Raw genomic sequence first — 13,140 nt, 5'->3', positions numbered from 1 at the left:
GAAGATTATCCAGAAGTTCAAGGCTAGCCCAAGGGAAAGATAGAAATTGGGTTATCACTGATATCTTTCTGAAATCTGAAAACCAGCCATTGAAATCGTCCGTAAATTGGATGTCATTGGTACATGACTTTGACTATCATTAGGTATCTCATTCTCTTATGTTTGCTTCTTCAGAGTTGGAAAGTGTGTTAATTAACCTCACTTGAGGCAGCACTTCCATAAACTCAATTTATCTGTAAAAGAAGTTATTTCAGATATCATATCAGCAATATGTTTGTCATTACCGTGAAATTTCAAGTTTAGTCCATTAAGTGTTCCTTTTAGGTCAGTTAAGAAAGCAGAGAGGATTATCAGTATAAGCAAACAAAATATTATCTTTAAACAATGGAAAATCCTGGAGGGAGCAGCAATCTTTGTGATACTGAAACAATTATCATCTAGTTTTTGAAAAACAATGTGATAGCTGGCAAAAGACAATGAGACCTAATTTTGTTGACCATATTCACAACAGTTTTCATAGTTTCATTCAAATTTAAAAACTTTCCACACAGAGACTGATGGTGTGATATACAGTGATATAAAAAAACTTTTATTTAGAAACTCTTATGACTAGAGCTCCATCTTTGGTGCTCTTACAAGTTAGTTGATAGATGTTTTGTCAGCTGGGATGAAATACTTAGAAAAACTGATAACTGAGCTGTGTATGTTGCATCATTGGGCTCGTATTATTGCATTGAAAAGTAGCAATACTCATCCAAATCTGTTTTCAGTTGAGGAAAAACATCCTTAGCCATTGTTTCGGCTTCTCTTGTGGTTGTTCTTGATTAAAGTTGGAGGGATTCGATAGCAGCCACTATTTCAGACTTGTTTTTGAAATTCTGAAACAATGCATCAGCTACTTCTCAAATTGCATCTTTTACGAATTCCCCTTCAGAGGGTTTCCTCCTCTTCTCCAATACATTTGAAACACAATAAGAAACAAGAGTGGCAGCAACACTTTTGTCTACTGATTTTGTGAACAGATTTTGCTTGATTTTTTTTTTCCCTCAGTTTACAGTAAAAAAGACACTCAACCTTCTCACTTAGGTATACAGTTTTGAAATGTCTCTCAGCGTTTGTATTTTTCAAGAAAGTGATAGTAATTTGATACATAAAACAAATACATGTGCCATTTCTCTCTGTTACAAAAAATACATGTTCCTGTTCCCAATGAAAATGACATACTTCACATTTTTTTTATACGCAACTCATTATGTGTAAAGTCATTGTACCATGTATTATTTTCTTGATACAAGATCACACTGAAAGATCTTTGTCACAAAATTAGCCTTATGACCAAACGTAATCTTTGAGATAACATTCACTTTGTTGTTGCAAATTGCGACAATGCTTTTGCAAAGTGTGTAAGCATTTATGTGTGCTCAGTCCTGACAGAACACACAAAGTATTAGCAGCCTTCTGTCTGTGTCCACTTAAAGATGAAACACAATAAGTCAAGTATTAAAGTTATAAACTGTACCTATGTCTCAATGCATGAACTCACAGCACTCAGACATTTGAAGCTGGTTTATACATGGGAGTTCGATTCTTTAAAGAATTGTGGATGTGATCCTACTATTTCATTAAAAATCTCATTTTTCTTTTTTACTTTGGTAGTGCATATATGTTCTTTCTGTTTTCTTTTTTTATTTTGATATGTCATATTAGGGTCATTGGCAGTACTTACATAGAATTTTACAGTGTGATTTTGCAATAGTAAGAAATACCGTGTAATGTTATGTTACTGTAACCTTTACAACAAATGTTTTAAAAATATGTTCTCATTACTGCTAAACACCCCTCTGCCTCACTTAGTGGTGAACAGTTTTTTGTTGTGTTGATTTTTTCTTCTCTGCTTTTTGTACAGCACCAGCAAAGTGAAGCATTGTAACAACCCTTACCTGACAAATCTGTCGATAAACATTTATAGCTTCATCACATGTAGCAATAATCAGTTAATAAAAGATAGAAAAATCATGTTCAAGTTAAGAACATTTTGAGTGATCTTCAGAATTTTTGTTTCTCGTGCCCATCCAGACAAACTGCAAACTCTGATCCAATGTTTGGCTTATCTACACGACTTGAAAACTGCTAAACAATTGATTCACATATGATTGCTAAGTTACGTTGATTCCAGTAAGGCCATCTGTTCTTCCTCCATTGAAACTGTTAATCAATTATGAGTCATGCTTTTTGTGTCAATAGAACCCTATAAGTTACACACACCTCTTGGATGTTGTCAGATGGTTAACATGTCCAGAAGATCAGCCAACCCTCGCTAGAGTCAGGCTTTATGGACAGAAATTTGTCCAGGCGGGAGCAAGCATCCAGAATTTCGATTTTTTTATGTTAGTCATTCAGAGAGTTTGATAATGCATTGTGCCCCAATAACCAAATGTGACAAAGCACACAAAACATATTGTATCACAATAATTGATAGGTATCCGCTCAGTGTTTCAAAGTATATTACTTAGTACATATACATCCACATACACTGCCTGACAGAAGAAGCACCCAGAAGGGGAGGAGAAAACAAAATGAAACTTCAAGTGTTGAGAGCATGTGTGATGTTATTTCAGTAATTACAAATTAAGTCAAAGTTACAAAGAATGTAGCAGTATGAGCCCATTTATCAGTATGGAGTTGCACCCCCTCTGGCCTGAATGCATGCACCGATTTTATCCTCTTCTGAAGCGTAAGTGTTGTAACTGTTCCTCGATATTCTGGATACTGGTGCTGGGACAGAGCTGATGCCTGAGCTGGTCCCACACATGTTCTGTCAGGAACACATCTGGGGATCTAATACTGTCACATGAGACTTAGCTCACGAGGATGCGGGATGTCCGTGACTCATCATTGTGCCCTCAGAGTTCCCTCAATCACTACCAGCCACGACCAGAAGTCATACCTGATGCCCCCCATACCATGACACCAGGAGTAATATCGCTGTGCCTCTCCATAACATTGGAAGAACGGGACCTCTCCACAGGTCTCCATCATACTTTCAAAACCTTGATTCATCACCGAACATAATGTGATGCCGTTCATCAGCAGTCCGTGCCTCCTGGTCACAGCATTACCCCAAATGCAGGTGTTTCTGTTGTGGTGTTATGGCAGTGTACACATGGGGCAGTAATTCCATAGTCCAGCTGCTGCTAGTCTCAAATCAGCGGTGCAGGCTGACACAGAATGTTGCAGGTAGTCCCGTATTTGTTCCTGGATGGCAGGTGCTGACGTGAAGCAGCTTGGTGCACAATATGGCACCACTTACTTGCCTTCCTTTTTGTTCTGTATATGTTGTGAAAGTAACTCTGTCTTGATATGTTGTAACAATGAAAATATGCCCCACCACATGTAATTGTGAAGCTCTGAGAATTTGCACAACCTGCTGTGCTGTACAGACCCTTATGGGCTTTTAAATATTTTAGTGTGTTATGTGAAGTTGCATTCTGGTTTATACTGACTCATACAACGTCTTAATGTTGATCTGTTTTTTTGTTAAGTATAAATGTTACCTGCTTGCTGAAACTATATAGCTATATTTATAATGAAATATTGACTTTTCTAGTGAAATATTTTTGGTGCAACTGAAGGAAGCAAGTGGAAGATTCTTATCAGAGAAACGGCAAGCTCAAGAGGCCCTAGAATTGCTCAAATTGTATCGTGGAGGGCAGCAGGAGGAAGTGGTACAAGTCAAGAAAGAAAAAGTGTAAGGTAACTATCAACGATATTTTGGTTGTCATATATAATAATAATAATAATAAATTGTAACTGTTTGTAATTGTTTGTTAATGCTATCATATATTTTGACCATGATAAATACTTTTTATCTAAGACAGAGATACCACTTATTGCCGTGTAGTTAATATTTTATGATGATGACAATAATTTACTTGATTCTTGACTACTTTGAAAATTCATTCTTACTGTAAACATGTTCAACAGAAGTTGCGAAAATTTACACTATTTACAATGTGGATGGTTTGTGTTGTATGAGTTAGTGGCAGTATTGTTTCACTCTTAAGAGTGTAATAGATGAAGCTGTTCTGGTCCTCTGGAACACAAGTACTTCTATAAATAAACAAAATTCACATGTTATTTCAGAATATTTTTCTCTTCACTCATTGTTTCTCGTCATCTATACCACAAGGGTGGTTTGAAAAGTTCTCGGAATCACCTCGAGAGATCAGCGCTAGCGCAATGAGCTGTTCACATGATACTCATTGGACTGTTGCCTGTAAATATGTGCCATGTCAGTGCTCTTGGAAGAGAGTTGTGGTGGTGACGTGGCTCTATTGTTGTACACGTATAGTGATTTGTGAAGATGGAAAAAATCGAGATTCGAGCTGTGATTAAGTACTTTGTAAAGAAAGGTATTAAAGAGAAGGACATTCATGCTGATTTCCAGAATATTCTGGGGGACTCTGCTCCTTCATAGTCAACTGTTGCTAAGTGGACAAATGAATTTAAATTTGGTCGGGAGAGCTTAGATGATGATACATGTAGCGGTCAGCCAAGATATGTCACTACTCCAGAAACCATTTCAAAAGTGCACAAAATGGTTGCGGGGGATTGCCGATTGAAAGAGCATGAAATTGCTCACACTTTCCAGATGTCATCTGAAGGGATATATCACATTTTAACAGCATAATTAAAAATGAAAAAATTATCTGGAAGATGGGTGCTGTGCCTCTTGACGCGCGCCTGCACGTGTGTGTCGTCAGCGTGGCAAAATTACACAAACTAAGGAATGAATTGTTGCCACACCTGCCTTATTCACCTGATATGGCTCTCTCAGGCTTCCATCTCTTCCCAAAACTGAAAATTTTTCTTGGTGGACAAAGATTCCTTTCAAACGAAGGATTGATAGCCGGAGTTGACAACTATTTTGCAGGCCTGGAGGAAACTCATTTTCAAGATGGGATCAAGGCACTGGAATATCGTTGGACCAAGTGCATTTATCAACAAGGAGACTACATTGAAAAATAAAAAAGTTTCAGTGATGTAAGTACTTTTTTTCTATTCTGATCCGAGAACTTTTCAAACTATCTTCTTACCATATAAAAACAAGTCGTCATTTAATGTTGTTACCAAAAATCTCGAAAAGTACTTGACTGATTTACTTCAGATTTTTGCATGATGCTCTAATAAACGTTCAAATGGACACGGGCTATATGTATTTTAATATGTGCAATATATAAAAGGGAAGTGTTGTTAGTGAAAATTTCAAAAGTTCTTTGCTGATTTGCTTCAGAATTTTCCACAGTACACTAATAAATATTCAGACGGACATTGGAAATATATTTATTTATTTTTAATGACAATGTACAGGTTTGCTATTAAAACTTACTGGTAGAAAGAAAATGCTATGCTGTGAAAATGTGCGATTTTGTTTTCTTTCTCGTAATTAGTTTTAACTGCAGTAGCAGGGCACGGAAAACCATTAGAAAAATTATTTCTCCCATATATATTCTTTCCCCTTGTACAATTTTATATAAAACTTGCACACACAACAATGAGATTTTTTTGTTCCCTTGTTTGACATTAATTTTGCAGAAAAAAAGGACAGTTATATTTATGGTTTATCAGTTAATGATTAGAGTACTACTAGGGAATTTGAATCGTCCGTAACTATGTAATCATACCAACTCACAGCTTAAAGCTATGCAAAATGCTATTACTGAAGCTACTATATTCACAGATCCAGCAGCTGGTGAGGTCTCTCTCATACCTCACATATAAATGATCCTAACTGATTTGCGTACTTATTTTAAGTGAATTCAGTTCCCATCACAATTTCGCAGTCTTGTTTACAATAACAGAAAACGTAGCTCGAGGTGAGACAGATGAGAGAAGAGAAGATGGATGGGGGGAGGGGGGGGGGGAGAGGAGGAGAAAGGAGGAGGAGTTTAGTACATATATCCAATTGCCTACATATTTAGCAATTGTGAAACATTGCCTGGTTTGCTAGTCCTTTATAATTACTTGAGCAAACTAATTTTTTCCAAATTGTCTTCTGTCAACAAGACACATTAGTCACTCCACACTTCAGCTCTTCATGTGGGTAAAATTGTTGTTCTTCCATTTGAGTCTGAAAATGTGAAAGCAAACACAGTTACAAGGGATTGGAATTGGGGATTAAGGCTTAGTGGACAATAATTTTGGAACTTACTAGTAGCTAAATTGTCAGTGCAGACTTAACGACAAGTATGCTGGAATATTATTGTAATGGAAGAATCTACTGTCAGATCTCAGTTTTGATTAGTGGTTCCTAGTGACTTGGAATTAAAACTGGTCATAAAGGCCTATGAAATTTGTGAATGACTTTTCCTCTTTATAACTTTACAAATGTTATTTAGTTAGTATCTGCTCTAGTTCAGTGGCTCAATTGAGTATACTTCTTTACACAAATTTCTCACAGTGTTGTAGGACAGTGATAAGTATTAGATTTTATTAATGAAGGGCGGTGATATCTCAGAATCTTTTCAGTTCATGAATATAACTTCCAGGACAGACATGACCTGTCTGTTGAGTTTCATTTCTGAAACCCTCACTCACATTCAGATGGTTTATTGTACAAGATAATGAGAGAATCAAATAGGAATGTCAGTTTAACATATTGTTTTAACCAAGTTTTTCCCTCAGAAATTTTAATACGAAATTGTACATCATTCTGCAAAGAGAGATTCAAATGGGAGAAAATTGACAATTATTTTTCTTGCTGTCTATGTGAGGATAAAGTAATAGGATGAAAATGGATGGTGTTACTTTCTAGTTATTCCTGCTCCAAATAGTACTACAATAATTTTCTCCATAATTGTGTTCACAGCCATCAAATACTGGTCAAATGAAGGTGTTTCTTCTGGGGCTGTAACATAAAGCAATAACCTCAGCAGAACCATGTCTTCATTTAATAGTACAATACGAGGGCTATCCACAAAGTACATTACGTTTTGGAATTAAAAATAAATAAAGTATTGGAAATTTGTTTTATTATATATAGATGAAAGCCTCACTTCAATACTACTTTTCTACATAGTTGCCATTTAAATTAGGGCACTTATTGTAGCGATAGACGAGCTTGGAAATTTCTTTGTCGTAAAATTCGGCCGCCTGCACCTTCAACCACGTGGTTACCTCTTCTTGAAGTTGTGCGTTGTCATCAAAATGCTGCATAGCCAACCACTTCTTCATTGCTGGGAATAAGTGGAAGTCGCTCGGTGCCAGGTCGGGACTGTACGGCTGATGAGGAAACAACTCCCACTTAAAAGATTCGAGAACTTCACGAGTGGCATTTGCCGTGTGGGCCCGGGCGTTGTTGTGAATCAGCAAGATCTTTGAGCCCAACTTTACCCTGCGCTTGTTTTGTATTGCTCTCCTGAGGTTGTGCAGAGTTTGGCAATGCCTTTGAGAGTTTATTGTAGTGCCTCTTTCCAGGAAATCCACAAAAATCGTATTTCTACCGGGTTACTGATTAACCACTTGGTTGAAGGCGCAGGCGGCTGAATTTTACGATGAAGGAATTTCCAAGCTCGTCCATCACTACGATAAGTGCCTTAATTTAAATGGCAACTATGTAGAAAAGTAGTATTTAAGTGTGGCTTTCATCTGTATATAAAAAAAAATTTCCAATACTTTATTTATTTTTAATTCCAAAACGTAATGTACTTTGTGGATAGCCCTTGTATATTGGAGTCTATGTGTATTACAAAACAGATGCATCATATGTTTGGAGCCAGAATGGCCAGACAGTGCTTACTTTTAGGAGATAAAATTCCAGTACTGTTAACAAACACATTTAAAACTAATCCTATTATTCAGAACTATCAGGTCCTTCCTCAGTTCTCAACTATTATTTTTGGAAGCAAGGAATAGTGTTTTCTTACTTGAACTTACTTTTTTGACTATAGTACTGGAATTCTGCCTCCTGAAGGTAAGTCCTAGAGATCAGAAATGGAGCGAGTACGAGTCTAATGTTGAGGGTTGCATACAGAGATCAAGATGCCGTTGTTCCGTCAGTGCTATAAAAGCTTCCTTCCTTCTTGCTGTAGTTCTGCAAATATGATGAGTGTGAGAGCAGTGTGCTGCAGTCACTCCCTACTCGTCAACTCTTCTCTCTCACTGAAGCGTGCCGGATTGAGGTTAGTAATGACTGCTTACAGAGGTTGAGTGCACAATCATGCTGTGCACTGACAAGGTGAAAGGACCAATTGTCAGGATCAGATGGCCTTTAACAAAGCTGCATTTTGTGAGTCTGTGGAGGTTGTAAGATGAATATTAAGTGATGAAATTGTAAATGTCCTCCATTAGAGGAAGAGTGATATCTGGAAGAATGTCAATGCTGTAGTCCACACTTCCAATGGAAAGTATACAAAGAATGTCCAGTTCAAACAAAATGGTTATATTCTAGTTCATTCCATCTTCAACATGAGAAAACTTACGTGCTCCGTCAACCAAAAACTGAGCACAAAGCAACATCAGTATTATGTTCCTGCGAACGAAAAGTGCTTTGTTTGTGTATCCTTTTGGTCATGGCAGCCAGTGTTTAGTAGCTAATAGCAAGTTGTGTAGCTTATCATTCATTTCTATAATTAATTCAAAGGCTATTGTAAATTTATTTTAATAATTAATCACCATTTAGAGCAGTGATCGTTAAACTTTTTTGCTCAAGAGCCAATACTGACACTGCAGGATGGAACCTCATACCACATATGGGCCATCCTTGTTATTAATTGGTAATCTACATAAATTAGTGTCTTCATGAGCCCCCATAGACTTGCTGTAGTACTGGTGCGAGAAGTACGCTGCCGGGCAAGTACCAATAGTTAAAAGTAGTCACCACTCGGAAACTTTGTGTTGATTGTTCTCTATTTCATATTGCTACCAACCTCAGTGATCTTACAGCTGTGTTGTCAAGTGTTGTTGGTTTTACTGTGGGTGCAATTGACATTCAATGTCAGTTTTCTCCTACACACTACATTGTATTAGAACAGCCGTAATTAATTTAATGTTCCTTGCTACAAATAAGACTGCATTTGAAGATGACCATCTCTCTAACGCGCATACATAAGTATGTAACATCTGTGTCAAAATTTATATCACAGCAGTTGATCAGTGTATGTCGTGCATGCCCGTGGGTTGTTGTAACTTGAAGACAAACAGTAAAACATTCGACCTCTCACATCCTCTAACACTGCAGTGGGCACACTACTTATGCCTCTGCCTCTGAGGTAAGCAGCTAACTTACTTAGCTCATGGCCATGTTAACCAACCAACCAAACATTTTAAAATATTACTGCATCTGTGAATATTTTTGTCAGTGAGAAGGAGAGCTACATGATCTTAATACTAGTTGCTAGATAAAATAATGCCATCTAACAGTACAGCCACCGGAACTCCAGACAGCAGCAAAGCTTAAGCAGAATCCGAGTTAGGTCTGGTGGTCTAGCGCATGTCTGAAAACTAGAAGGTCATGGAATTAAATTGCCAGAAGAAAAACTGTGGGTCACCTTTTCCAGGTTAGATAACTGGTAAGGGAGACATAAGAAGTCGCCATAGTGTAGTTTAGTTGAAAGACTTGCACCAGAACATAGGGCCACGTAAAATTATTATTATAACAAGAACTCTCTCTCTCTCTCTCTCTCTCTCTCTCTCTCTCTCTCTCTCTTTCACACACACACACACACACACACACACACACACACACACACACACACACACACACAGAGCAGACTGGTGCGACTGCCCTGCTCATTTTTAGCGGATTGCAGTCTGACAGTCCTCTGACTGCTTCGGCAGCTGCCTTATACTGGCAAATGGCATGAGTTGCTTCAATCATTTAATTTATATGAAATGAAATGTTGATGTTTAGTTACCTTATATCATTGTTCTCTGAATTTTAATCATAACTCTACACGACGCCCGTAAACAAAATTACTGCTTTGTCAGACAAGTTGCCTGGCCACACTTACTTCATGCTACCCATGCAGAGTTAGGGTGGGTCACTAGTATTATAATAAAATATGGATGAGAACTGTGGGCCACATGAGTACTTGATTTGGGCCACATGCGGCTTGTGGGCTGCAGTTTGATGACTGCTGATTTACAGAATACATTTCATCCTCATGTCCTGTTTTCTTGTACGGTTGTTACAAACTGGGTTACATGTAGAAAGTGTGTGTATGTTAACATAATTGTTAATCATTCTCTAAGTAGAGATTAAATATTAAAATAAATTTACAGCAATCATCAAAAAGTTCTGTATGTCTACAGATGTAGAAAAATTCAGACATTCATCCACATATACATATACCTTGGTACATGTGTACACTCTTAAGATAAAAAAAGGACACACCGCGTAGGAATTATCCAAATGGGATGGAAATCAGTAGATGCGATGTACATGTACAGACAAATAAATGATTACAATTCCAGAAAAATTGTATGATTTATTCAAGAGAAAGAGCTTCACAAATTGAACAAGTCAGTAATGCAATTCTGTCCAATTGTCATGTTAGATTGTCAAAATCCCGAGCTGGTTGGAGGGTCTTGTCCATAATGCTCTGAATGTTCTCAATTGGGAAGGGACCCAGTGACCACATTGGCCTTCAATCATGATGAAAAATGTTCCGTTGATTACAAAATACCACCAGTAACTAAACAGATTATTTTGTGTTCGTGTATGTAAACTGTATTTATGTCAAAAGTAATTGTTTTGGCTACATAAGAGTGCAGCAGTTACGTGAGCTTCTAACTTTTTTACTTATGAAATTCAATTTATATTTGGTAAGGATATAAAACATGCAAAGAAGTAACACTGAACGATGTGTGGTTCTAATTATGTGCAAAACAGACAAACAAACAAAAAAGACAAAGAGAAGTCATTGGCTCCCAGTTCCTCTATGTCATGTTTATTTGTGTTTCTTTCCCTATCAGTGCTTCCAATACCATCTGTAAACCTACCTTTTACCAGCCTCCCCCACCCTGTGCCCTTCCTCCCCCACTACCAAACCTTGGTTTTGTTAGAGTGCAATTCAACCCTTAACTGTTTAAGGTACTCTACAGGAAATGTGTACATCTACAGGCACAGATGCTGTCCTGTTCTTTGTTAGTGACAGTCATTATAAACTTTTGCAGCCTACTCACTTCTCATATAATTAATTTGCAGTTGCCCTCTGAAAGAGAAAAGGAATTCCTTCTAACACTCAGTAAGTGGTGCTCAACAAGTAGGTCGCTTGGTTAACAGTTAGAACACTACCCTGACTGCATTAGAGAATTAGAATTTATTTGTGTACCACTCCTTTTTTCTCAGTATCTTATATTTACTTTTGTCATAAAGACATTTGTTAACATTTACTGGTGTGTCAAAGGAAAGAAAATGATCGTCATTGATGTAAAAAGTACTTTTGGAAAAACAACATTTAATTTTACTTGCATATCCAGCCGCAATCCCCGAACAGAGATCCTTTCTGAGATGGGATGGCTTGGGTGCCTCAATGATACAAATAGCTGTACTGTAGGTGCAACCACAACAGAGAGATATCTGTGGAAAGGCCAAATTGAACTGTGGTTTCTGAAGAATGGCAACAACTTTTTCAGTAGGAGCAGGAGCAACAGTCTGAATGATTGACTGGTGGTGTCTTATAACATTTGTCAACAGGACCGTGTCATATTTGTGCTGCGAATGGCTGAAAGCAAGGGGGAACTACAGACATTATTTTTCACAAGCACATGCAGCCCTGAATCTTTTGGTTATTATACGCCGAATGTAAAATAGTAACAATATTAAGAAAAAGATAGTTATTACTCACCATATAACAGGGTCGCAGATAGGCACAGCAAAAAAGACTGTCAGAAAGTAAACTTTTGGCCAACAAGGCCTTTGTCAAAAACACACACACACACACACACACACACACACACACACACCTAACCACAGTCTCTGACAGCTGGAGCCAACATTCCAGCAAGGATTTTCCATTGTTTGAATGTAAAATAGTCTCCCATTTGTATCTCTGGATGGAGACTACTTGAGGATGTTGCCATCAGGAAGAACGAAACTGGTGTTCTACATGTCAGAGCATGGAACATTAGATCCCTTATTCATATAGGTACCGGGTGATAAGTCAGTATAAATTTGAAAACTGAATAAATCATGGAATAATGTAGATAGAGAGGTGCAAATTGACCCACATGCTTGGAATGACATGGGGTTTTATTAGAATAAAAAAAAATACAAACGTTCAAAAAATGTCCGACAGATGGTGCTCCATCTGATCAGAATAGCAATAATTACCATAACAAAGTAAGACAAAGCAAAGATGATGTTCTTTACAGGAAATGCTCAATATGTCCACCATTATTCCTCAACAATAGCTGTAGTCGAGGAATAATGTTGTGAACAGCACTGTAAAGCATGTCCAGAGTTATGGTGAGGCATTGGTGTCGGATGTTGTCTTTCAACCTCCCTAGTGATGTCGGTCGATCACGATACACTTGCAACTTCAGGTAACCCCAAAGCCAATAATCGCACGGACTGAGGTCTGGGGACCTGGGAGGCCAAGCATGACGAAAGTGGCGACTGAGCACACGATCATCACCAAATGAGAGCGCGCAAGAGATCTTTCACGCGTCTAGCAATATAGTGTGGGTTTTTTTTTTTTTTTTTTTTCCTAATAAAACGCCATGTCATTCCAAGCATGTGTGTCAATTTTTACCTCTCTATCTACATTATTCTGTAGTTTATTAAGTTTTCAAATTTATACTGATTTTTTGATCAACCAGTAGATTAGAAATTTTAAAATGGGAGCTGGATTGCTGATGTTAAATATAGTGGGATTTAGTAAAATGCAGTAGCCAGTAGAAAATAACTTCTAGTCAGCTGAGTACATGGTTCTAAATACAAGATCAAATAGGAATAGTTCAGGAGTAGATCTAATAACAATCAGACCCACCATAGTAGTGCAAGTTTATAAGGGGCAGTCGCATAAAAATGAGACAGATGGAAGAAAAGTAAGTAAACTGCTTATTGTTTCAAAAGTAATCATCATAACTGTCAATACATTTATTCCACTGTGAGACAAGATGGTCAATGCCTTCATG

At 37.6% G+C, this 13,140-nt stretch overlaps 1 protein-coding gene across 4 annotated transcripts in view; it reads left to right on the top strand.

Moving 5' to 3' along the window:
* The window catches only part of LOC126470276 (DNA fragmentation factor subunit alpha-like), an 88,964-nt gene that overhangs the window by 59,491 nt on the left and 16,333 nt on the right, over positions 1-13,140 (top strand). For 2 of the 4 annotated variants that reach the window (XM_050098021.1, XM_050098020.1), the window contains exon 5: positions 3,608-3,753. In XM_050098021.1, the coding sequence (XP_049953978.1) occupies positions 3,608-3,752 (145 nt within the window). In that variant the 3' untranslated portion in view covers position 3,753. Of the gene's footprint in view, positions 1-3,607; positions 3,754-13,140 lie in introns of those variants that run through there. The other 2 variants (XM_050098018.1, XM_050098019.1) reach the window with 1 other exon arrangement.

Source organism: Schistocerca serialis, chromosome 3 (assembly GCF_023864345.2).
Source record: "Schistocerca serialis cubense isolate TAMUIC-IGC-003099 chromosome 3, iqSchSeri2.2, whole genome shotgun sequence".
In the NCBI taxonomy this organism is placed as follows: Eukaryota; Metazoa; Arthropoda; class Insecta; order Orthoptera; family Acrididae; genus Schistocerca; species Schistocerca serialis.
Note: the sequence above shows the minus strand (reverse complement) of the source record. Positions and strands in the feature narration are given on the sequence as shown.